The sequence below is a fragment of the Protopterus annectens genome, chromosome 6.part0, assembly GCF_019279795.1.
Source record: "Protopterus annectens isolate FY-2018-M chromosome 6.part0, PAN1.0, whole genome shotgun sequence".
In the NCBI taxonomy this organism is placed as follows: Eukaryota; Metazoa; Chordata; order Ceratodontiformes; family Protopteridae; genus Protopterus; species Protopterus annectens.
This window is the reverse complement of record NC_056737.1, coordinates 295,273,386-295,300,719: the sequence shown is the minus strand read 5'-3', so window position 1 is coordinate 295,300,719 and position 27,334 is coordinate 295,273,386. Positions and strand designations below refer to the sequence as shown.

Genomic DNA, 27,334 nt, shown 5'->3' with positions numbered 1-27,334 from the left:
CCCCATAAGCGCAAGGTGCAAAAGGAGGCACATGGACTCCCCTGAGTCCCTCACTACGGACCCGGATTTAGATGAAGGAGAAGGTTCCCCCAGGTCACCTCTTGAAGATGTCTCATTTGGAGACATCATGGAGATCCTCCACCAGTGGGGAGGTTGGTCAGCCCCAAAACCTTCTACAGATGAGTCCGTGTTCCTGGAGGCCTTTGGCACAGGCCCATCTACTTCTTGGGTGTCCCCGCCAGCAGACCCCTTGGTGGACCTTATCACCATGCGGGCATGGAAAGAGCCTGACACCGTAGAGCCCATCCCCAATTGCCCTGACAAGATTCTTTCCCCTCCCACCGACCGACAACCTTGGTCTAAAGGAGTCCGCGTTGATGCTATGGTGGTCGCAGCAGCCACCAAGAAGGAACTGGTGCAAGAGAGTTCCTCAGTCCACCCTCCGGACAAGGAGTCCAAGTCGGTGGATAGGTTTGGGAAGGGCATTTATTCGTCAGCTACCTTTTCCATCCGTGAGCTGAACTATTTGGCACATGTGATATGGCTGCAGCGAGACCTCGTCTCGGAATTCGCTAAGTCTCCCCCAGAGTCCTTATCGCAGCAGGACAAACTGCTGTTCTCTGTGAAAATGTCGACTCTAAAGTCGGTATCAAACACGTCCATGCATCTCCTTTCTCACGCCATGGAAGAAGCAGCTATGGCGGCTGGGACAGACGTAGCCATGAGGCTTCATGCCTGGCTCAGGTTGTGTCATTTTGCAGACCCTTTCAAGGCATAATTTACTAATGCACCCTATGATGGTTCCTCCCTTTTCAGGAAGACAGAATGTGACACTCTTGTCCAGTGTGAGAAAGACCTGAAGACTTTGTCTGCCATCAGGATCCACTTCTCTAACCCTCAGCGGTCCTTTTCTAGGAACCAGAGAGGGCAAAAGAAGATGTGGTTCTGGAAATCTCAGTTTTCCCAGGAGTTTCAGGACAACTCTTCCCCCAGAGGCAGAGGGGCACAGGATCGACACCGACCCAGAGGTAGAGGGTGTCCCAGGAATTTTGGGTCTAGGGAACCTTTTTCTGACAGGCCCACTCACTAGCCCTGAGGGGTTGCCCGACTGTCCTACTTTGGAGGCAGTCGGGGGGAGATTGTCATTGCACCCAGCGGCATAGGAGTCCATAACTACAGATTGTTGGGTGATACAGATAATATCCAGAGGCTACACTATCCCATTTGTTGCCTTGCCAAGTGCTAGAAGACACCTCCCGGATGTCCCACCCGCTCACAGGGAGGCTGCAGCTCTAGAGTTTTCAAAGCTGCTTCACAATCGAGCCATCGAACTGGTCCCCCTTGACCAGTCCGGATTAGGCGCTTACTCCAGGTTCTTTTTAGTGCCAGAAAAGACGGGGGATATCAGGCCCATTTTGGACTTGTCAACTTTGAACCTGTCTGTCGTCAAACAAAAGTTTCGGATGATCACACTACAGTCCATTCTACCTTATCTCCGAGAGTGTGACTGGATGTGCTTGTTAGACCTCCAGGATGCTTACTACCATATCAAGGTCCACAGAAGCTCCAGGGGGTTTCTTCGCTTCCGGCTGGGAGCCAGTCACTTCCAGTTCAGAGTTCTACCCTTTGGTCTTACCACAGCCCCCAGGGTGTTCACCAAGGTAATGGCAGTAGTAGCAGCTCACCTGAGGCTTCAGGGAATTCAGATATTTCCTTACCTGGACGACTGGCTCTTCGCTGCATCCACCAAGCATCTTCTGTGTCTAGCCCGAGACTACATTCTCCTCTTGGCAGATCGACTGGGGATTGCAGTCAGTGTTCACAAATCCCTTTTGCAACCAGTACAAGTTCTAGACTTCATCGAGGCACAGCTAGATACTTTGCAGCTAAAAGTCTTCTTAACACCAGACAGGATCTTACACCTCAGGTACCACATCGCTCTAATAATGAACCTCAAATTTCCAAAGGCAAGCGATGTTCTCTGGGCCCTGGGCTCCATGGCCACTTCGATCTCTATTCTCCCTTGTGCATGCCTTCATATGCGGGTCCTCCAATGGACTCTAGCTGTCCAATGGTCTTAGATAGACCTGCCCATGGATTTTTCGGTAAGGATCAGTCACACCTGCAGTACGTCTCTCCTTTGGTGTCTCCATTCACCAGACATTGCAGCGGGATGCCCTTTTGTGTCATCTCCAGCCCAAGCCACAGTGACCACGGACACCTCCCAACTCAGGTTTGGGGGACACTGTTCTGGAAGAACAGTCCAAGGCATGTGGTCCCAGATAGAGCCCAAGTTGCACAAAAATGTTCTAGAGATGAGGGCAGTGCTTTTAGCGTTGAAAGCCTTCCACACTGTTCTTCCTCTGGGTACGATTACAATTCAGTCAGACAACATGTCGGTTGTCTATTATATCAACAAGCAGGGTGGAACCAGAGCTTATCCTCAGTGTCGTGAGGCCATGAGAGTGTGGGAATGGACGATTTCCACCGGTCGGTTTCTGATTGCAATGCACATCTTGGGACGCTCCAACATTTTAGCAGACAGATTGAGTCAGGCTATTCTGATGCCGTACGAGTGGTCTCTGAAACAGTAGCAGAGGAGATATTCCTTGCATGGGGACACCCTTGCTGCGATCTCTTTGCATATCCTTCCAACACGAAGTGCAGCAAGTTTTTCGCTCTGATTCCCTCACCAGGGGGTGCCCCCAGAGACGCTCTAGTCCATGTTTGGCCCCCCTGGGCTACTGTATGCTTACCCACCGTTACCACTCATTCCGAAGTTTCTTCAGAAAGCTTGCCGACTGGGGTGCAAAGTGATCTTTATTGCCCCATTTTGGCCTCGTCAAATGTGGTTCCCCTTCCTTTGGTCTCATCTTCTAACGCCTCCGTGGATTCTGGATTCCTGCCCGGATCTAATCTCTCATCCTTTGGGTGCCTACCCTCCCAATCTGGACAGTCTCAAGCTGACAGCTTGGCTGATCCAGTTCACTTGATTGCCAGGACTCCCGGTCTTTCATCCCCTGTAAAATCTGTACTAGTTGCTTCTCTTAAAGATTCCACTAGGAAGGTCTATCACAGTAAATGGAGACGTTTCTCTATCTGGACCTCTCAGAGAAACCTGGATCCTTTTACAGCCCCTGTTCCAGCAGTGTTGGATTTCTTAACTAGTATTTTTCAGCAAGGAGCTAGTTCCTCCACGGTGAAAGTACAGTTGGCAGCCATTTCGAATTTTCATGCAGGTGAAAATAAGATTGCACTGGCCTCTTCTAGGTTATGTAAAGCCTTTCTAAAAGGCACCTTTCTTCTGCGTCCCCCCATCAAAGATTTGGTTCCTACTTGGGATCTCACTTTGGTTCTCCAGTTATTAGTAACTCCCCCTTTTGAACCTGCTGCATCAGTGGATTTAAAGTTTTTGTCTTGGAAGACAGCCTTCCTAGTGGCTATTACGTTCGCTAGGAGGGTCTCTGAGCTGCAGGCTTTGTCTGCCGTGCCTCCTTATCTGGTCTTCCATAAGGACAGGGTCTCTCTCCGTACAAATGATTAGTTTTTACCCAAAGTAGCATTTCAATCAAACATAAACCAAACAGTTAATCTACCTGTTTTCATTCCAATTCAGAATAAAGGGGAATATAAACTTCATTTGTTAGATGTTCATAGACAACTTTGTTTCTACCTTCATAGAACACAATCCTTCCGTAAGTCTGATCAATTATTTGTCTCATTTTCTAAAGCTCGTTTGGGCGAGGCCATTTCCAAGGTTTCTTTAGCCAGATGGATCACTCTTTGTATTTTACACATTTACAAAGCCAAGGGTTTATCTCCTCCCAGTTTGATTAACGGCCACTCTACCAGGTCCATGGCGACTTCCGCTGTTTTTTGGTCTAAGGTTCCTTTGGATGACATTTGTTCAGCAGCAACTTGGGCAAATTCTCATATTTTCATCTCCCATTACAAATTAGATCTGATTTCCAGCGGGAGAGCATCCTTTGGCTCTGTGGTGCTCAGGAATATCCTTCCATGAGGGCCTCCCAGGATTGGTTGAGTAGCTGGGGACTCTGTCCCACAGGTTGCAGATAAAATGAAGTTAACTACTTCAGATAAAGAAGTTATATACTCACCATAACATTCCATCTGAGTAAATATACTTCATTTTTCTTCAACCTTCCCACCCTCCGTCCCCCTGATCTTTTCATGTGAATAAATGTTTGGTTTATTTAGTTGAGTTGCTTATGTGTGTAGTTGCAGCAAACTCGATCTGAGGGAAGATAGGAGATGGTGGTGTATTATGGGTAGGGGAGGAGCTCAGAGCTTGGAGCAGATGTTAGAAAATAAGTTGCTGTCTCAGATCCGATATGGATCCGAATACCCACAGGTTGCAGAAAAATGAAGTGTAACTACTCAGATGGAACGTTATGGTGAGTACATAACTTCTTTTTTCACTTTGATCTGGCAAGAACTAAGTCTAGATTGGTCCAAGGTACAGCTGCAAGAGAAGTTGTTGGCTTGTTTTTTTGGGAGGCAAAATCCTTTTGGTTTTAAAGCCAAAGTTTATGCCTTGAAGAAACACAGTTTATATGAGTATCTCACATGATTGATGCTTCAGTAAGCTAGTAGGGGTTTGAAAAAAAAAAAAAAAAACAGTGCTGAGCTGGACAAATGTTTTTTCTTTCATCACACTTTCATGCAGAGGGACTTTCTTTGTGAACTGTCAACATATTATGTTAATCTCTGAAGTTAGTATGCCTTGAGGAAAGAAGCATTTTCCTTGCAGTAATCTCTTTCTAAAGAGTGCATTTTAAACACAGCTGCATCACTGCAGTAGATGTTTATTAAAATTTATGGTCTATTACACGTGCCATAACAGTTAGTATGAGGACATTTCTAGAAATTAGCTTCAGATGATTTGTGTAATCAGCGGCTTCAGAAACTAGAAAAAATTTATTCACTGTTGAAGAATGTTAACTAGGAGTTTTATTTCTGAATGTTTACTCAGTCCTCATTATGTCATTTATCTATCTAGACACACACAACAACTGGAATGCCCAAAGAGAGATACCTTATTAAAATGATACAAGACCTAAACAACATGTCTTACATGGATCGACTCAAAGCTCTTTCGCTATACTGTGTATCCTACAGACTGCTAAGAGATGACCTGTGTCTGGCATACAAGGCATCCTCTGACCCATTGCTGATGGATGTACTGCACATCATCAAGTCCGATGGTATCAGAAATACTCTGTCTAGGGATCTAAACCTCTTCTGCAATATCAACAGAATAGTTTGGAGAGACAAGTATATTTTGCAGATGATACTGCTGCTGTGGAACAGACTCCCCATCCACATAAAACAAAGTTCATCCCTCTCCATTTTCAAGTGCAACTTAGATTTATGGATGGGAAACAGAAACTTTACCCCAGGTCAGCTCCTAAATGCTTTATCCCATGCATGGGTCCAATCAAATTATTTATGGTATGAACCCAGTTATTCTCATTAAGAGTAGTATATAATTATTGACCATGAGATGGGCAAGGCCAGTTTGTAACCTAATGAAATAGGTTATTTCAGTCACAAAAAAAGGAAGCTGGCTAGGCTTAAAATGACCCACAAGGGCAGTTAAGCCCAATACTTACATATGAACTTATAAGTAAGAGGAAGATGCTTTCACATGGTAGTAGAGGTGCGGGCTAACCACTTGGAGTAAAATGAGAGTTTAATTTGAATATTGCTGCTTCTACAAGTGCCCATATCATTTTAATACTAAATCTTACTGCAGTATCTGGTAGAAAGCAAGTGTAAAGTGCATCAACTTAATTGTCCAGTGTTTCATTTCATTGTGTTACTAAAATAAGTAATAATCCAAAACATTTTTTCTGTTTAATTAGCTCATTGTGGCTGTTCTTTCTTCCTCCAGGCTTATCCAAGCCAGGTATTTGTACTGCATTGGATGTTTAGGATCTTATCTGTCATTCAGAGAAGAATTTCTACTTTTTGTATCCTCCTCATCTTTTTGTCAATAAATGCTGTGATTTGATCTGTAGTGAGACTGAGAGAGAGAGAGCTGTGGATTTGGAGCTTATGAATCGTCCCCTTGGTTAGTGGACAAGGGTTTATTCAGCCAGAAATGATTTCTAAAAACACAACAAAATTTCCCAAAAAATGAATAGGTGGAAAATTTCCAAATCCACCAAAGCAAACCCAGAGGAAACCAAAATAACCAATCCAGCTAGTGTAAAAAAAGTTTATTCGCTTTCATCTATTCCAGATTTTTCAGAAACAAGTAATGCATAAACAAATCACATGTATATATTAAAACCTATGAAATTAACACAGTCAAGTTAATCAATCAGTACAAACTAATAAACCATTTCTAATATGCTCTATGTGAATTGCCACCCTGGATAGCTTGCAGAATTACACCAGTGACCTGCAGCCGTTTGGTTAGTGTTTTAGCTTGTTGCTACACTATCATTTCAGTTTTGTATTTTCAGTGTATATATTGATCTGATATTGTTAATCCTCATTCATTCCTTATGTATGGGTATTCGGAACCAAGCCGGCCATTTTCCAAGCTTGCGTCAGCTTCAAACTCTCGAGCTAAACTCTTACCCACAATTCCCCTCTCCCTGTTACCTCAGATTTTGTTTGCCACGTTGCCATCCGGTCGTGTCAAGCTACTTCTCTTAAGCTAAGTACAGTCAATTGTTGTTTAATTGCTTTACAAATTACTTTTCTGTCAGAAAAGTTGATATTTTATTGTCTCTAAACCTATCACATCTAGCGTTCATAATTTCCTCTGTTTTTTTTTTTCTGTCCTTTACTTACCCTTTTTACCGCGAGGTAATTTCTCCTTACCATCGTTGGTAATCCCTTTCCTTTTCTCTTTCATACCTTCGGGTACTCTGTTGTACCGTTGTTGGTACTTTTCTATTTATTAATATGGCAGATAAAAAGGGTAGTCTGGGGTTTAAGCGGTGTTCTGATTGTGGACACAAACTGCCTACTTCTGATGCACACTCTGTGTGTGTTTATTGTTGGGAGCTTCCCATTTATCTGTTGAACCACCTTGTACTATATGTGAAAACTTTTCTAATAGAACTTTGTTAGAAAGGAAAAATAAGCTGTTACTGAAGGGACTTCTAAAATCTCCCTTTTCAGAGGCTATTTCTGGGCCAGAGGTCTCATCCCCTCCCAAAGCCATAAGAAAATGGATGTTTCTACTAAGGCTAAATCCTTGTCTTCATCCCTGGCTGTGGACTCTCTTCAACAAAAATCTAAAAAGGCTAAAATTTCGGCTCCAGAGTTCTTTCAGTCAGCCCCAGTGCTTTCGTTGCCCAAACGTTCTGCACCGAGGCCCTTCGGCTACATTAGTGATTTCGGCTCCGTCCTCTCCTGCAGCCTTCTACATATCGGCATGAGGGGCTCCTCAGTTCAGACCTTTACCACTGTATCGGTACCGACCGTTCAGTCGGCGCAGACCTTGGCTGCGTCGGCTCCGAGATCTTCCTCGGAACTGAGGCCTTTATTAATGACTCCAGATTTGTGAGTTCCAGTTTCGGCACCAACAAGTACTTCAGCACCGATCCCTGTGTCGGTGCAGGCAATCACATTGGCATCAATGATTTCTTCGGTGCAGACTACAGTAGTTCAATCTTTCTCTGCACTGTTGTCCTCTGTGCGATCAGATGAGATGGGCACCGAGTCTGCCTCTTTTGTGGACAGGCCTGTTTCTCCCTCAGTCTCTGTGAGGTCCACTAGAAGTCTTTCTGAATGTGATGTGTTGCATCTTGTGGACCAGGCATTCTTGGCCAGAGGTATTCCACCCCCCAGGAACTATCCTTCTTTGAGAGGTGATCACTCATCTCCAAAGACACCTTCTTATTCTCCTCCTTCATTGCCTTTGAAATCCATGGATATAGTACAGTCTTCCCCTTCTGCGGTTCCCTTTATGGATCTCACTAAGGAACCACAGTTGCCTTCATGGCAGGAAAGTTTTGCTATGACCCAGGATGTCAGCTGTGATACGCATAGCTTGCTGCTCCACATCCATTCAGGGACTCCGAGTCGGCAGGCTGAGCCACCTAGGGGTGGAGTGCCCCCTGTCCTTGACATACACTCCTCTCCGGGTGGACCAGCCTCTTCCAACTGATGGACAAGGCTTTCACTGCTGCTGGCGATACCAGACTGTCTGTATCTCTGCCCTCCTCTGGTACACTGGTTTCACAAGTCGCACCTAGCGGACACCGGGTGCAAGGGCCTCAGGGCATATTCCCTCAGGAATCCCCTTTTCTGTTGTCTTCCCCAGCTTCTCCCGCTGAGGATGTCCACTGGAAAAGTTTGTGTAAGAGGAAGCACATGGACTCCACAGAGGAGTCTGTCACCGAAGAGACAGATGTTATGTGATCCTATCTCGCCTACATTCTGACTGATGGGTTCGGAGCCGATCCCTCGGCTCCGACTCGGCACGCTTATGCCAAAGAGCGAAGTCTCTTATTGGCTGAGCTTACTATATCCCAGGATGCACCACTACCAGTCCCCCAGATCTCGTTTGCCGCTAACAAGCAAAGACGTGGTCTCGAGCTTGGCTGAGCTAAGTAGGGTTTTTTCTCTTACTTTCCTGTCAGGAATTCCTTTAAATTCAACAAAAGCTGTTTTAACAGCTATATCGTATTTTGTATGATTGAAGTGTTTTCTGTGGAAAAACTTTGTGTAGTGATTGTTGTCTGACTGGAGGTTACTTTTGGGTTGAAGGGCCTTCCTTGTCAGCCGTTGTCTGTCAAGTTCCTTTTTATTTTAAAGGTTCTTGTATTCCTTGGTCATACCTCTCTATTTGTGACAGTTCTTGATTCAAAGAAAAGAATTTCTCTGTGAAAGTTAGTGTGTCTTGTATTTTACTGGTTATACACTGATTTGGTTGCCATTATGTCACAGGCTCCTAGGCCTTCAGGGTTTAAAAAGTGCACTAAGTGCAGTTTTAAAATGTCGATCACAGATGATCACTCTCTCTGTGTGTACTGTTTGGGCGCCAAACATTTGCAGGAGTCCTGCGTCTGTCACGCTTTTTCCTCGAGGGTCCTCCAAGAGAGGAAAAATAAACTTATTCTAAAAGGCCTTATTAAACCATCATTTGAAGAGGCATTAGCTTCCTCTCCTTCTCCTGCTAAAAGAAAGGGCGTCGGCTCCGACCAGTCCGTTGGAACCGACCGCCAAAAACATAGGCAGGCTTCTCCTTCGCTCCACGGACTTGGAGCCGAGGGCGAGTCTGCCTCGATGCCTCCAGCCTCGACTCCTCTGGGTTCGAGCCATCATCTGGGGCATCGAGGGGTCATCTTCATCGGCTCCACTGATCTCGGAGCCGATGAAGGTTGTCGCCAGACACTTCCTCCTCGGCGCGAAGCCCTCTTCGCACCGATGGAAATAGGTTTGGACATTCCTTCGGCCGATAATTGTAGAGTCGATTCGAGCCGGTCCCCTAGTCCCTTGGAGCCGTTGGAGGCCTACTCGACCCATTCGGTCTCTTCCAGGTCATCAAGGATGTCAGATTCGGACATAGACAGGGTGCTCCAAAGACTGTTCCAGTCCCCAGTCTTTCAGAAATTTGTTTCGCTCCGACCCAATTGGCTTCGGAGCCGATAGCCCACTCCATTGCCATTCCTCCTCCGACCGCTTCCGCCGGAGCAGGCGCTGATGGAGCCAGTGGAGATCCTAGGGTCGGCTCCGACCCTTACTCCAACCCGGCCTGGTCCGAGTTTAGCACACGGACTTCTTCGGCGGACCCGGGGTGACGTTCGGGACCAATGCTGTCTGTTCCGAGCCTCCTCTCGGTGCTTCGGCCGCAGGACTTCCGTCTGCTATCGTGGAGCCTGGGACCGGACCCTCCCAGGATTCTGGGGTCCGGCTTTCAGAGCTATGAGGAGTGCCTTGGCCAAGTCTTCTTCGGCCATCTCTACGGCTTTACCGGCACCTTCCCTAGGCATGGAGACTGGGTCTTTGGCAGTTCCCCTGTCTCTAGGCAGCGGAGCACCGGGGCCTGAGATTACCCCCACTGGGGGTTCCCTCCTCCTGAGGGTCTTCGAGTTGTCTTCGAGGAGCCCCAAGGAAGAGATCGTGCAGGAGGAAGCACGTGGACTCCCCCGATGAGTCTCTTACATCGGACACTGATCTTGATGATGCGGAGGGGTCCCCTAAGTCGTCCTCGGATGATGTCTCATTTGCAGACATTCTAGAGATCCTACAACGAGGCGGTTGGAATTCCAAACCCCTCCGCTGATGAGTCGGTGTTCCTCAAGGCCTTCGGGGCTCAGCCCTCCGCCTCCTGGGTGTCTCCGCCCTTCGAGCTCCTGGATTTGGTTTGTTGGAGGGCGTGGGAACATCCAGATACTGTGGAACCAGTGCCTTCTCGCCCTAACAAATTTTTGTCTGCCCCACCCGAGAAGGAGTTCTTAATGAAAGGCGTGGCTGTAGATGCCATGGTGGTGGCATCTGCTACCCAGCAGGACGTGGGAGAGGCTTCAACGTCCGTCCATCCTCCTAATAAGGAGTCTAGGAGCATGGACCAGTACAGGAAGCGCACCCTGACTTCAGCGGCCTTTACTCTGAGGTCCCTGAATTATTTGGCACATTTCACCAGACTACAGAGGGATCTGGTCAAGGAGCTCTCAGACTCCCTCTCAGGTAACCTACCTGAGCAGCTAGCCCAGTCGGTTAGCTCTCAGTTGGCTATCCTTACCTCGATTTCTAACTCGTCCATGAGGCTCATTTCATATGCGGCCGAAGGGGCAGGCAGAGCGGCAGGCACAGGCGTGGCTCTACGGAGACAAGCGTGGCTCTACGGAGACAAGCCTGGCTCCATTTGTGTCATTTTGCGGAGGCCTTCAAGTCTTCCTTTGCCGACGCTCCCTTTGATGGGTCCTCTTTGTTTGGACCCAAGGTAAAAGACACTCTTACCCGCTGTGAGCAGGAGGGAAAGACTTTATCTGCCAGAGCACGTTATTCCACTCCCTTCGGCCTTATCCCAAGGCTAAAAGAGGAGGGAAGATGTGGTTCCAAATCACAGAAATTCTTTCCCCAACAGCAGGAAGATTCCCTTCCAGAGGCAGAGGACGGGAAATTTTTCTGGGAGACGCCGTCCCAGAGGCGGCAGAGGCCCCACAACACTGGAGACCATGAGTCCTTTCGTGGCTCTTCAGCCTCCCACACTCCATGAGGGATTGCCCGGCTGTGCTGCTCGAGCCAGTCGGGTGCCGTTGCCAAGCACCTAAAAGCCTGGGAGGCTATTACTCAGGACAGATGGGTGCTTCGGATTATTGCCGGAGGTTACACCATTCCCTTCACACACTCACCCCCACCGTCCAAAAATCCCGGACCCACCACCCAGTTAAAGGGAAATTGTAGCGTAGAAGCCTCAAAGCTGCTAGAAAAGGAGTCATCCAACCGTCCCCACAGACCAGATCGGATCCGGAAATTACTCAAGGTTCTTTTAGTGCCAAAAGACAGGGGACCTGAGACCCATTTTGGATCTCAGCAAACTAAACCAGTCCGTCATGAAGTCCAAGTTCAATGGTCACTTTACAATCCATTCTCCCATTGTTGGAGAAAGATGTTTGGATGTGCTCCATAGATCTCAAGGACGCCTATTATCACATACCAATACATCAGGCGTCCAGGAGGTATCTGCGCTCAGCCTGGGAGACAGTCATTTCCAATTTTGTGCACTGCCCTTTGGTCTCACCACAGCCCCCAGGGTGTTCACCAAGTGTTTGGCAGTAGTGACTGCTCACCTGAGGAGTCTCGGATTCCAAGTGTTTCCCTATCTGGACGACTGGCTCCTGACTGCCACCACCAGGCATCTACTACCAGAGAACCTACAAGCCACCATCTCCCTGGGTGCTTCCTGGGAATTACATTCAACTGGTCAAAGTCTGTCTTGCTGCCTTCTCAGCATAAGATTCATAGGAGCAGAGATAGACTCAAAATTAATGAATCTTCCTTCCTACCAAAGGATACAAACATTACAAGGTCAAGTCCGAGCCCTGCTTCTAAGATCCAAAGCCCCAGCCAGGATGGTCCTGCAACTTTTAGGTTCAATGTCTGCCACGGTTCTCCTAGTTCCTCTGGCAAGATTGCACATGAGGATTCTTCAGTGGCTGTTATCGACACAATGGTCTTTTCAGGATCTCCCCCTCAATCATCACATACTGATTACAGAAAGCAAACGGGACCTCCGCTGGTGGCTTCTGCCATCCAATCTGAATCAGGGAAGACCTTTGTTATACCTCCGGTGGCCACCTTGACAACGGATGCCTCCCAGACGGGTGGGGGCATTGTCTGGGCAGGTCATTTCAGGGTTCTTGGCTTCGAGCAAACATTTCTCCATATCAGTGTGTTGGAAATGAGGGCTGTACTTCTGTCCCTACAAGCCCTCCACAAGTTTCTCCCTCAAGGCATCATCGCTATCCACACAGACAACATGTCGGTGGTCTGGTATCTAAACAAACAAGGAGGGACCAGATCTTACCCCCTTTGCAGAGAGGCCATGAGGGTGTGGGAATGGGCAGTGGCTACCAACTGCTTCCTGGTAGCGACCCACATTCCAGGAAAATCCAATGTATTGGCAGACAGACTGAGCAGGACTATTCTCTCTCCTCACGAGTGGTCCCTGAACGAGACAGTAGCAGCTCAGATTTTCAGAAGATGGGGGATTCCGTGCTGCAACCTGTTTGCAACACCACAAAACACGAAGTGCAAAAGGTTCTTTTCCTTGACCCCGTCAAGGGGAGGCAGCTACGGATGCTCTAGTGCAACCTTGGCCAACAGGACTGCTTTATGCTTTCCTCCGGTTCCACTCCTCCCAAAGTCATCCAGAAAGCTTCCCAATTGGGGTCCACAATGATTCTAATTGCTCCATTGGCCTCGTCAGGTATGGTTCCCCTACCTACAGAAATATACTCTGGATGGTCCTTGGTTTTTGGATCTAACTCCAGACCTTCTGGTTCATCAGTCGGGACAACAGCACCAGTCCCTTCACACTTTGAAATTAACAGCTTGGCTCCTCCACTTCCGAATTTAGTCAGAAATCACACCTTGGACCCGGAAGTTATTCACATTTTATCTTCAGCCCACAAACCCACCACCAAGAAATTGTATCACAGTAAGTGGAAGAGGTTTGCTATCTGGGCTCAACTCAGAGGCTTAGACCCTATTACTGCCCCAATACCAGAGGTCTTGAAATTTTTAACATCCTTGTTTAATCAAGGGTCTTCAGTCTCTACTATTAAAGTCCAACTAGCAGCTATCTCCAAATTTCACGAATCCATAGACCCACCGTTGATGAGCAGCAGATTATGTAAAACTTTCATGAAAGGTGCTGTGCTTTTAAGACCCCAGTTTTTCATCCTGCCTCCGTGGGATCTTGATTTGGTACTTGCCTTAACATCTTCCCCTTTGAACCGGCTGCTACATGTGAGTTGAAATATCTGTCTTGGAAAACTGCCTTCTTAATTGCAATTACCTCTGCAAGAAGAGTTTCAGAACTTCAAGCCCTATCTATCAAACCACCATACTTGATTTTTCACAAGGATAGAGTATCACTTAGGCCTAATCCATCTTTTGTTCCAAAAGTTTGTTCTAATCTCTGTCTCCAACAATCTCTAGAGCTACCAGTTTTCTTCCCAAAATTTTCAAACAAAGCGGAATACACCTTGCATACATTGGATGTTCACAGGCAATTGCACTTCTATCTAGACAGGACTCAAGAAATTCGAAAAACAGATCAATTGTTTGTGTCCTTTTCAGATAATAAACTGGGTAAAACCATCACTAAAGCTACTATTGCCAAATGGATTAGAGATTGCATAACTCAGGCTTATTCCTCTTCAAATAAGCAACTTACAACATCTGTCAAAGCTCACTCTACTAGAGCTATGGCTACCTCTATTGCATTTCATTCCAAGCTCGCTATTTCTGAGATTTGTGCTGCTACTTGGTCCAACCCGCACACTTTCATTTCCCACTATAAATTGGATGTGGCATGTAAAGGGCGAGCATCATTTGGTTCCACGGTACTCAGGAGTGTTTTCCAGTGAGCCACCCAGGATTTAGGTGCTAGGGACGCTGTCCCATCAGTCAGAATGTAGGCGAGATAGGATCACATAACATCTTTTAGTTATGTACTCACCATAACTTCAGATGTTTGGGATCCATCTCGCATTCCTAACCCACCCTCCTTCCCCTGCCTTGGAGATCAGAAGAGATTGAACGGTTTGAGTTCTACTGTTTTTATCTTGTATCATCTGTCGATGTTATATAAGCAGTGCATGCGTGTGTGCATGTATGCGGACAAACTAGATCTGGGGGACTGGTAGTGGTGCATCCTGGGATATAGTAAGCTCAGCCAATAAGAGACTTCGCTCTTTGGCATAAGCGTGAGTCGGAGCCGAGGGATCGGCTCCGAACCCATCAGTCAGAATGTAGGCGAGATGGATCCCAAACATCTGAAGTTATGGTGAGTACATAACTAAAAGATTTTGATGAGTGAGAAGGATCCCCTCAGTCACCCTCTGAGGTATCCTTTGGCGATATCCTTGAAATCCTGAAACAGAGGGGTGACTGGCAGCTCTCTAATCTGACCCCTGAGGAATCTGTGTTCCTGCAGGCTTTTCGCCCGGCCCCCTACCTCCTGGGTTACTCCACCTGCCGGTGAACTTGTCAGGTTCATCATGCAGTGTGCTTGGAAGGCCCCTGATACTGTTGAAGCTATTCCCTGGAGGCCAGATAACATCTTGTCCCCTCCTGCTTCAGACCCCCATTGGTCCAAAGGTCTTCCTGTAGATGCTTTGGTGGTGGCAGCTGCAGCAAAAAAGGATCTGGCAGAAGAAGAAAGCCAGACTGTCCATCCACCTAACAGAGAGTCCCGGGCACTGGACAGAATAGGGAAGTGCACTTTTGCTTCAGCGACCTTTGCTATCAGGTCCCTGAATTATCTGGCACATTTTACCAGGCTTCAAAGGGATCTGGTTTCTGAGCTCTCTAAAACCTTGGCTGGTGCAGTGTCTGATAAGGTCTGTGACAAAGTGGCCTCTCAGCTGGCCACCATTGAGTGTATATCTAACTCCTCTATGCGATTGATATCTCATGCATCAGAAGGAGCAGCTAGAGCGGCGGGTTCAGCTGCGGTCTTGAGACGACACGTCTTGATGCGCTAGTGCAACTTCGCGGAACCTTTTATGTCTTCCTTTCTTAATGCCCCCATTGAGCCCTCCTCATTGTTTGGGCCCAAAGTTAAAAGCACACTGGCCAGATGTGAACAAGACGGTAAGACCCTTTCTGCCATAGTTGTCAGTTATTCTTCCCCTCAACGTGCTTTCTCCCGAAACCAAAAGAGTGGGAAGATATGGTTCAAGAAATCTCAGGGTCCTTTCCGTGATACACAGGCCGAGTTCTCCCCCAGAGGCAGAGGGGGAAACTCACAGGGAAGATGCCCCTTTCAGGGCAGAGGGGGACCGGGTTACCAGGGTTTCTGGGATTCTTTCCCTGGGCAATCCTACCAGCGCTACTGAAGAGCGGCCCAACTCCTTTCCTCTGGAGGCGATTGGGGGACGTTTCTCCTTGTACCCTTCTGCCTGGCTGACCATCACCACTGATTCTTGGGTACAAAGGATCATAACCAGAGGTCATCATATCCTCTTCGATCTTTGCCCCGTCCCTTCAAAAAATCTTCCCGATGTTCCACCCAGTCATAGGGAAGAAGCAGTACTAGTGATAGAAAAGCTGCTAAGAAAATGAGTCATCCAAATAGTCCCTCCAGACCAGATAGGATCCGGATTCTACTCAAGACTATTTTTGGTGCCAAAGAAAGCCGGGGACTGGAGACCAATTTTGCATCTGAGTGTATTGAACAAGTTTGTGAGAGTACAAAAATTCCGGATGGTCACTATACAGTCTATCCTCCCGCTTTTGGAAAAAGACTATTGGATGTGCTCTATAGATCTTCAAGATACGTACTACCACATAAAGATGGACAGGCCATCACGAAGATTTCTGCACTTCCATGCGGGAGCCAGTCACTACCAGTTCAGAGTACTGCCCTTTGGACTCTCTACAGCCCCCAGAGTGTTCACAAAGTACATGGCAGTTGTCACAGCTCACTTGCGACTTCAAGGATTCCAGGTGTTTTTGTACCTAGACGACTGGCTCATTTCCGCCCCCACCAGACATCTACTGGAAAAAGCCCTGGCATACTCTCTCCTCGCTGCTGAAAGGCTAGGCATAACTCTAAACTGGCAGAAATCCAATCTCACCCCATCTCAGTCAACAGAATTCATAGGGGTTATCTTGGACACAAATAAACTGCAGAACTGCTATTCCAGAGCACAGAATTTTAATGATAAAGCAACAACTAATTCCAATCCTTTCAAAGGGAAAATCCACGGCTCACTCGGTCCTACAGTTGTTGGGTTCCCCTGGCCAGGTTTCACATGAGGCTTCTACAGTGGCTACTGCTCACCCAGTGGTATCCTTTTCACCATCCTCTTTCAGCCATGATTCGAGTAACCCAAAGGTGCAAACAGGATTTAAATTGGTGGATGTCACACAGTCTGTCTCCATGGTCTCGCCCCCTTTCTCCCCTAGCAACCCAAGGCCACAGTGACCACGGACGCCTCCCTGATGGGGTGGGGGGGCTGTGTCAGGGACAGACAGTCCAAGGCACTTGGTCCCAACCGGAGGCCCATCTACATATAAATGTTCTAGAGCTGAGGGCGGTGCTTCTGGCGTTGCAAGCATTCCATCCCCTATTGCCGTCTGGGATAATTGCAATTCAATCAGACAACATGGCGGTTGTCTGGTACATTAACAAGCAAGGTGGAACCAATTCTTACCCCCTTTGTCGAGAGGCCTTGAGGATATGGCAATGGGCGATAGCTACCAACCGTTTTCTTCTAGCAACGCACATCCCCGGGAGTTCCAACTTGTTAGCAGACAGACTCAGCAGGTGTATTCTGCAACCTCACAAGTGGTCTCTGAATCCCTTGATAGCGGCGGAGATCTTCCACCGCTGGGGCCGTCCTTGCTGCGACCTCTTTGCATCCCCGGCCAACTACAAATGCAGCAACTACTTCACCCTGATTTCCCCCTCCAGGACAGTCTCCCAGGGACGCTCTAGTCCACAATTGGCCCTCTGGTCTTCTCTACGCATTTCCACCCTTTCCTCTCATTCACCATTTTCTGAAGAAAGCCCGGCAGTTGAAGAACAAGGTAATCCTCATAGCACCATATTGGCCACTACAGATTTGGTTCTCATTCCTTTGGCCTCACCTACTAGATCGACCATGGATCCTCCATCCTATCCCGGAGTTGATCTCACACCCACGGAACCTGATTCATCCCAACCTGACAGCCTGAAGCTAACGGCTTGACTACTCCAATTCCCTTGATTGCCAGGCAGAATGATCTTTCGTGACCAATACATGATATTCTCATTGCTTCTCATAAGTCCTCCACTAGAATTGCTTATCTGAGTAAGTGGAAAAGATTTACCTGTTGGCTGAAAGATAAACAAGTAGACCCCTTTTCAGCATCAGTGTCGATAATACTAGACTATCTGGCCGACCTGTTTCAATCGGGTCTATCGGCCTCTACCATTAGAGTTAATTTGGCTGCAATTTCTAATTTTCATGAGGGTGTCCAAGATTCCTCTCATGTCCCATAAATTGTGCAAGACCTTCATAAAAGGTGGGAAACATCTGAAGCCACCTTTTAGAGAACCTATTCAACCATGGGATTTATCACTAGTTCTACAAGCTTTGACAATGGCACCTTTTGAACCAGCCTCTTCATGTAACCTCAAGGATTTGTCATGGAAAACCTTGTTTCTGGTCGCTATTACTTCTGCCGGATGCATTTCTGAACTTCAAGCTTTATGTATCAAGAGTCCATACTTGATTTTTCATAGAGATAGAGTGTCTCTGAGAACGAATCCATTATTTCTGCCTAAAGTGATCTCCGAAATGTCTGTTAATCAAGCCATTGAATTGCCAGTTTTCATTCCCAACCATTCAAACAGAGGAGAGTATTGCCTACATACCCTTGATATACACAGGCAAATCCATTTTTACCTCAACAGGACTAAACCTTTTCGTAAATCTGACCAGTTATTCTTCCACTTTTCTGGATCTAGATTAGGATCGGCTGATGTCCTTCAAGAATGCAACTGCAGTCCTTACATATGGGTTGTCCTGCCTCAGGCAGCCTTTCGGTCGGCCGGATTCCAAAGTCTGGGTCCGGCGTCGGCTGATGTCGCCTCTTCCCCGACGTCAGAGCGGCTGGGGTATAAAAGCATCAGCCGACGCCATCTTCTTCAGTCTTTCTTGCCACGCGGTGCCCGAAGCAGAAGCAGTTCGCAAGTGCCGGTCGGCCAGCTCCTGTGTTTTCAGTTACCGAAGTCATCAAAAAGCTACGTACCCCATTGGGGAACCTTTTCTTGCCTCAGCCGATGTCAGATAAAACTGCAAAAGTTAATAACTGTTTGTCTTGTGGTAAACAAATACCTCATAAGGACTTCCATTCTTACTGCCTTCCCTGCCTTGGCCCAGACCACGACGTCTCGGCCTGTGCTGCCTGTGCTTGCTTCAGTAAGCGCACACTCAGGCGCCGGGCAGAATTTGCTGAAGACTATTTTTGGGGAAATTACTCCTATATCATGCCGTCGGAACAACCGACAACACATATTTCCAAAAAACGGAAGGACCGGGACCGACATTCTCGGCCCGCGACTTCCACCGACACCACGCCAAAACCTTCCGCTAGTGCATCGGTCTCTTCAGAGGCGGTAATTCAACTGCTCCAGACTGACGACACCGCTTTACCACACACTTCGGTCCCGGAGGCTTCCCCTGTGCCGGTTGTTGATTTTCCTTCTGAAACCGAAGCCCAAGATTTGCCTGACACCATACCGGTGGACAAAGTTACTCCTGCACGTGGGGCAGCTAGGCCTCCGGTGTCTATGTCCATTAAGGCCTACACACATGCTAAGGCTGCCAGCCGGGCTAAGTCTCACCCTCCTAAATCTTTTTCCCAGGGTCCCACATCTGATAAACAGATCATGACTTTAGCTGCAGATCTAATTTCTTTAATCAGAGGCTCTCAGGCTCATCCAGACAGAGGTTCTCAGCCGCCTGCAGAAAAAAGGCCTAGGGTTGAGCAGACAGATACCTTTTCCTCAGATGAAGCCTCTGGTGACTCAGGCCATTCAGATTCCCAGGAAGAATCCTTCCAGGCCTACGAGGATTCTGATGCTGATGAATCTATTCCCTCTGCCTCTCCTCCTGAGGATATTTCTTTCGGGGAAATTCTCCACTCCATGAGAGAGCACTTTCAGTGGCAGGGCCAGGATTTCTCCGACTCCAGGAAAAGGCTTCGCACTTTCCTTAAGTTACCCCAGCACAGGCCTTTAGCTATTCCTCCAGTGTTAGATGTATTGGATGATGTATACTCAGACTCGAGTGCCTCTCCTGATTCTCTTCCTCCTGCTCCTGTCAAGCCAGACAGATATTACAGGGTTCCTGAAACTCATAAGCATCTCTTTAAGGTCCATTCTGTTGATCTAGAAACAATTTCCCAGGGGCCCAAAGGAGTGGCCACTTCCACGGCCAAAACTCCTTTGCCCGCAGACAGGGAATCTAGGTCCCTGGAGAGGTGGGACAAAAAAGTTTATACCTCAACCACCCTTGCCATGAGGGCACTTAACGGTCTTTTTCATATGTTTCAGTATCAGGATTTCTTGATGGATGATTTGTAGAAAAAGTTAGCCTCTCCTGAGCCTTTAGATAGAAAGGCCTTGCAGGATTTGGTTCATAATACTCAGCAGGTTAGCAATCATTTTCTTCAGTGTGGTTATGATGCATTGGAAGCTTCATGTAGGGCAGCTATGACAGGGGCCGTCATACATAGGCATGCTTGGTTGAAAGAACAGGCATTGCCAGATCATGTTAAAGTAAAGCTTCTAGATGCACCTCTGGAAAAACACAAGCTATTTGGTGCTAATGCTCAGGATGTGTTGAAATCAATTGAGGAAAAGGCTAAATCAGTACAAACAGTCAAAGATTTCCTCCAGGTTCAGCCACCAAGGTTCAGCAGGAATTGGCCTTCGAAGAATTGGTCCTTTCCAGACACTGACAAGTTCCAAAGGGGAAAAACAGGCGTGCTCGAGGTAGAGGGCAATACCGAGGCTCCTACAGGGGCCGCCAATGGCAACCGACTAATCAGAGAAGTGGTGCAGGGACTTCTACTGCTCCACAGGGACAATCACAATGACTTGACTTTGACACCGACCAAGGCTCAAAGAGAAGCACCTTTAGGCGGAAAATTATCCTTATTTTCAAAAAAATGGCACATTTTAACAAAGGACAAATGGATTCTGGACATAATAGACAAAGGTTACAGGTTCCACTTCCATACCTTACCAACAAGACAAGGCATGCCAAACCTGCCACAAAATCAAAGGGCAGAGGCACTCATACAAGTTTCAAAGTTGCTACAAATCAAAGCAATAGAAAAGGTTCCTCCTCCGGAACAAGGCCAGGGATTCTACTCAAGACTGTTCCTTGTTCCAAGAAAAGAAAAGCAATGGAGACCTATACTGGACTTGTCCGCGCTAAACACTTTTCTCATTGTGCCAAAATTCAAAATGCTGACGTTACAGCAACTTCTTCCCATGCTGGGCAAGGGGTCTTGGCTGGTTACTCTGGACCTCAAGGAGGCATACCTGCATGTCCCAATCAGACACAGTTGCAGAAGATACCTCAGATTTCTTGCTGGGTCAGAGCATTATCAATTCTCAGCATTGCCTTTTGGCTTATCTATTGCGCCCAGAGTATTCACGAAATGCCTGGCATCAGTAATTGCACACTGCAGACTCCAGGGGATACAAATATACCCTTACCTGGACGACTGCCTTATACAAGTGGACAGCAAGCAGGCCTTGATAAAAAACTTGAACTATGTCATTCGTTTACTACAGGCTTTGGGATACACAGTCAACATTCAAAAATCAAGACTACTGCCATCCCAACAAATAATTTTTCTAGGAGCCAAACTGGACACAAACTCTCAAATGGCTTTCCTCACAGAAGAAAAACAAGAACAATTACCAGATTACTTCAAAGGCCTAGCAAAGCACACCCAGATGACTGCAAGGAAAATCCTGCAGGCCCTGGGTTTCATGGCATCTTGCATTCTTCTGATTCCACTGGCAAGACTACACATGAGAAAACTACAATGGTACCTAAAAAGTTTATGGTCTCAACACAGCCACAACTTAGAAGCAATTATTCCACTCATTCCATGTCTACAAAAGGAATTTTTGTGGTGGGCACAAGCAAGCCAGCTAAACAAAGGCATGTCTTTCAACAAACCTCAAACAAGCCAAACTATTACAACAGATGCCTCAGATCATGGATGGGGGGCGCACATGGAGGGCAGATTCATTCAAGGGCAATGGGCACCCCGGGAAGTGCATCTACACATCAGTCAAAAAGAGATGTTGGCAGTGATTCATGCTATCGAGGCCTTCGGAAAATTTCTTCAGCAAGGTCAACTGCTAATAAAGACAGACAACACTACTGTTATGTGGTACATAAACAAACGGGGGGCACTCATTCTTACCCCCTCTGCAGGCTAACAATGGTTCTTTGAGAAAAGTCCCTGAAACTGAACATACAGTTGCAATCCCAGTTTGTTCCAGGCAAGGACAATGTTCTGGCGGACAGTCTAAGCAGAAACATCTTGGACCCGCACGAATGGATGTTGCATCCAGACATTTTTTCACAAATAACTCATGCATGGGGGAGGCCGGACATAGATCTCTTTGCCTCACACCTCAATCATCATCTGAAGAAGTTCTGCTCGAGGACACACTATCCTCAAGCCTGGAGAATGGATGCTCTCTCCTTCAGCTGGAACTCTCTAACAATCTATGCATTCCCACCTCTACCATTAATGACCAAGGCGTTACTGAAGATCAAAGCAGAACAACCAAAAGGCATTTTGATAGCTCCAGACTGGCCAAGACAGCACTGGTATCCATTACTAAGGAGCATAACTCGCACCAAGCCGTGGCCCCTGCCTCAATGGCCTCTGCTTCTGACTCAGCACAATTACAGGACGGTTCATCCCAACCTGCAAACATTGCAGCTGACAGCTTGGAGGGTTCCATGACTTCTACTCATATCTCTCTCTCCAAGAAAGTTCAAGAGATCTTACTGGAAGCACGCAGACCTTCCACCAGAAAAACTTACTCAGCCAAATGGAAGAGATTCAACATCTGGAATGCCAACAAGGGTCAGGATGCATCAGTAATGAGCATCCCACAGATACTAGAGTACTTGGCAGAAATGCTACATAATGGCCTTTCATATTCTTCCATAAAAATACACGCTTCAGCAATTTCAGCACAATACAACAGTGATCCACCTGTGTTTTCACATCCTTTGCTAAGACAGTTTTTAAGAGGGATAAAGAATATCAAACCTCCCGGAAAACCACCAGTACCTGCATGGGACCTCAACTTCGTGTTGGAAAAATTAACTCTTCCTCCTTTTGAGCCAACAGCATCTTCAGAATTGCAATTTCTCTCCTGGAAAACAGTTTTCCTGTTGGCAATTACCTTAGCAAGAAGAGTCTCGGAGATACAGGCCCTCATGGCAGTACCTCCATTTCTCATTTTTTATCAGGACAGAGTTTCTTTAAGAACCAATCCTTCATTCATGCCAAAAGTGATATCCAGGGTGTCTCTAAATCAAGCAATTCACCTGCCTACCTTCTTTCCCAATCCTCAAAATAAAGGAGAAAAGCTGCTGCACACTTTGGACATACACAGACAATTGCGCTACTACTTGGACAGAACAAAAGCCAACAGAAAGTCTGACAAACTATTTGTAGCTTACGCTGCTGGAGTACAAGGAAAGGCAATTTCCAAACAAACAATTTCAAAATGGATTGGACACTGCATCAGATTCTGTTACTCTTTCCATGGAAAAGGTGTGCCAGCCAATATCAGGCCACACTCCACCAGAGCTATAGCCACCTCAACAGCCTTTCTAAGAGGGGTGGCTACAAAGGACATTCTAGAAGCTGCAACATGGAGCTCCATGCATACATTTTCCAAACACTGCAACCTGCCTTTATATTCCAGATCCCAAGCAGGCTTTGCTTCGGCAGTCCTGCAGGGCATTTTAGCTTCACCATCTTTATCTTAGATCCTACCACCCCCAGCTTGGCTATGGTATTCAACCCATATGTAAGGACAGCAGTTGCATTCTTGAAGGACATAGTACAGTTTTGTACCTACCATAAATGTAGATGTCCGATAGATATGCAACTGCAGTCAGGTTTTCCCTCCCTCCTACCCCTCTGTAAATTCTCCTTTTTGGGTCCACTTCCCTTTTTCAAATTAGCTGGGGAAATCTGTTATGGTGTATCTGTTTATTACTGTTGTGCATGTCTGGAATTTTTTATCCAGTCACTAAATTTAGCCTTCCTTGGAGGGCACCTGGCATCTGAGGCAAGAAACACTGAAGAAGATGGCGTCGGCTGATGCTTTTATACCCCAGCCGCTCTGACGTCGGGGAAGAGGCATCAGCGCCGGACCCAGACTTTGGAATCCGGCCGACCGAAGGGCTGCCTGAGGCAGGACAACCCATATGTAAGGACTGCAGTTGCATATCTATCGGACATCTACATTTATGGTAGGTACAAAACTGTACTTTGCTAAGGTCACATTAGCTTGATGGTTGAAGGACTGTGTGACCTTTATTTACACACAACGTAATATCTCTTTGCCTACTACCATGAAAGCTCATTCAACTAGGTCAGTGGCAACTTCTGCTGCCTTCCATGCCAGTGCTTCTTTACATGACATCTGTGCAGTGCAACTTGGGCTACGCCTCACACCTTCATCAATCATTACAAATTGGATTTGGCCTCCAGGGGAAGAGCATCTTTCGGTTCTGTGGTGCTCAGGAATGTCCTTCCATGAGAGTCTCCCAGGAATAGAGGTAGCTGGGGACTCTGTCCCATATGTAATGAATGAACGAGGATTAACAGTATCAGATAAAGAAGTTATGTCTTACCATAACATTCCATCTGTATTGTTGATCCTTGTTCAGTCATTACGACCCTCCCTCCTTCCCCCTCCTGTGGTTTCTAGTGGATCTTACCATCCAGTTCTCTTAGGTTATTTGACCAGAGGTAGCTTCTACCTTCTTTAACTTGCAAACTCAATCTGAGGTAACAGGGAGAGGGGAATTGTGGGTAAGAGTTTAGCTCGAGAGTTTGAAGCTGACACGAGTTTGGAAAATGGCCGGCTCGGTTCCGAGCTCGGAACTGATACCCATATGTAATGACTGAACGAGGATCAACAGTACAGATGGAACGTTATGCTAAGACATAACTTCTTTTTTCTACTGAAGCAACAGACCAGTTCTCAAAGAGGTGGACATGAAAGGAACTATTGCGAAATCTTGAACTTTTTTTTGGAAAAGGGTGATAGTAGTGAAGTTCCAAGTTCTCCAACACTGAGCTGAAGTTATTTACTAAGGAGTAGTCTGTCATTTTCAGATTAAACAATTAATTGTAGCGCACATAGGTGACAGACATTTAAATTGATGGCTGTTCTTATTTGTAAGACTGTGGGACCATTTTGCAGCTAAACAACTGTTCTGGACAAAACAATGTGGTAGAAGTATTTGTTTTCTAATATGCCTTAATTCCTAACTCTGGAAATATAACAACAATGTCTTCTGGCTTTCCCCGGTTAGGGCTCACCACAGCAGATCACTGGTCCGCAGATTGATCGGCAGTGGGATTTTTACGATGTCGAGTTGCCAGCCTTCACAGAAGACACACACACACACGCACACATGCACACACAGACACGCACACACACACACACACACACACACACACACACACACACACACACACACACACACACACACACACACACACACACACCACACACACACCACACACACACCACACACCCCTCCCTACCTGTTTGTCTTTAAAACTCATTCGACCACAAGGAAGACATGCAGACTTCACACAGAAGGCGCTCTAGCCGAGAATTGAAAGGGGAACCTCTTGCTGTGAAGCGATAATGCTATCTGCTGTACCATCGCAGCCAACCCTCCAATAATATAATGTTGTAGCTTAATACTAATATTAAAAATCTGAAAGATAAAGTTCTACTTGGTGTACATTTATTTAGTATATATTTCTCCAATAAAATTGTCAGTGAATGTCAGACTTTAATGTCTTTTAAGTATTGATGTTCTACCAAACGGGATCACAGTCGCAAAGCAATTAGCTTTTAAGCCTTCAAGCTGCTCATACTACAGTTTGGTTCTCAGATGGGATACCTTTTTTGTGAAGTCTGAATGTACTCCCTATATCTACCTGGGTTTCTTCTGTCTTTGTATTTATTTATTTTTTTGTTTTACATCCCAGTGATATATTGAAGGTGAATTGGCAATCCTGTAAATTGCTGATGATGCGTGTCCTTCTTTGGGGTGGAATACTGCTATGGATTATTTCATTGATTTAGACTCAAGTGCCAGGATCGCTTGTGGCTCACCTGTATCTCTGAATTGGAATATTGGAAATTAAGTGCATGTTTTATAAATAAAAGTATAATCAGCTTCCTGTACCATGCTTTAATGTAATGTGACAGTAATGAATAGCAGCTGCAGGCACTGGATTTGCATAAATTATAATTGTTAAAATTATTCCAGAAATGTTCTTTGATTGGAAAAGTAATGTGTGGGGGATCAGATCGTGATCAATTGTATTTAAAAATAAGGAGTCATTACCATTACTTGGGCTAGTGACTAATATTGTTTTTATTGACCTTAAAAAAAATTAAGGTAGCGGTGAAGAAAACAGCATTCTAGCTGCTCTTAGGAACTGCTTCAAGTTTCACTTTGCTTTTTCAACACAAAAGCCCTGCTGGTACATTTAGTAGTATACTGGCAATTGCTCCTTCACTGAAGTGGAAGAATTACCCATATTTTCAAAGCTTTATCGAGGCTTTTGTTGTACTAGTCCACTGATTAAATTCTAAGAGCTTTTTATGTCATTTCTTTCATAGAATCTTGCACAGTACACAATTATGTAGGATAGGAGCAGGTTATGTCTATTTAATTTGCATGTCATTTTTAACTGTCTTGGATTTAATTATGTTAGTCACTGAACTTACTATGGTCTTCTTTTCAGATGGAGAAAAGCAGAAAAACGTAGAAGAAAGCATTTGTAAAATATGCATGGATGCACCTATAGACTGTGTTCTTCTGGAATGTGGTCACATGGTTACTTGTACCAAATGTGGCAAGCGCATGAACGAGTGTCCAGTCTGCAGGCAGTATGTGATCAGAGCAGTGCACGTCTTCAGATCATGATGAGAAAACTAGGATCAGAACACTACATTCCAGTCTTATAGATATGAACATATTTTCTTCCATGTGTTTTGAAACATCATTTTGAAACATGGTTTACAGCTTATGAATAGTACAAATATTTTTTAAAAACTCTACAGTGGACTAGGAGAGACATTCTTCTTGAAGCTGCTTACAAGTATGCACCAAGGAAGATAAAATGCTGCTGTTTTGGAGTTCCTCTCCTCTCCAGTATGGTGTGCTGTGCCCTTAACACTAGTCTGCTGACTTTAAAAATTACAACTGTTGCCTTTCCACTTAAGTGCTCTTATTCTTTTAACAGAAATCAAACTCAAGAAAAAAATTGCCTAATGAGTATTCATTCTTTCAGAAGTGCACTGAACACACATTTCACATTGTGTGTTAGCAACATGTATCCCCTAATTGGTGGACACTAACCAATGATAATTTTGCTATATATGGGTTGCACTTGTTTTGCTATGTGGCAAGACTTTAGTCTGCTTGTCGAGTACAAGTCAGATTGTGTTGTGTTGTTTTTATGGGAGTAGTGCTACTGTAAGATATTAAAAGGAAATTTCAGAACTGGGCCTTATTTTCTGCTTTTTGGTCGGTAGAGACAAATATAATTAAAGTTAAATAATAACTGCAGAGTAATTATTTTGTCCTTTGTGTAATGGAAGCTGGAGAAAACTGTTTTATTATTCCACAGCTTAGTGGCACTAAATACAATTTAAGTAAGACGTGAAAGGTTAAGGTTTAACTTTGTTTGTACAAGGTGAAGACATTTTGATTTTATTTGATTAACTAGGATAGCTTTCTCAAGATTAAGAATTAGCTAAAATAAATCCAGACTTTGTCATGAAGCCAAGCCAGCAGTGAAAATAGAT

At 45.9% G+C, this 27,334-nt stretch overlaps 1 protein-coding gene across 2 annotated transcripts in view; it reads left to right on the top strand.

Annotated features, from left to right (window-relative positions):
* RFFL (ring finger and FYVE like domain containing E3 ubiquitin protein ligase) overlaps positions 1-27,090 on the top strand; it is a 692,085-nt gene extending 664,995 nt beyond the window's left edge. For both annotated transcript variants that reach the window (XM_044074048.1, XM_044074047.1), the window contains one exon: positions 26,269-27,090. In XM_044074048.1, coding sequence (XP_043929983.1) covers positions 26,269-26,450 — 182 coding nt within the window. In that variant the 3' untranslated portion in view covers positions 26,451-27,090. The remainder of the gene's footprint in view (positions 1-26,268) is intronic.
* The last annotated feature ends 244 nt before the right edge of the window (positions 27,091-27,334 follow it).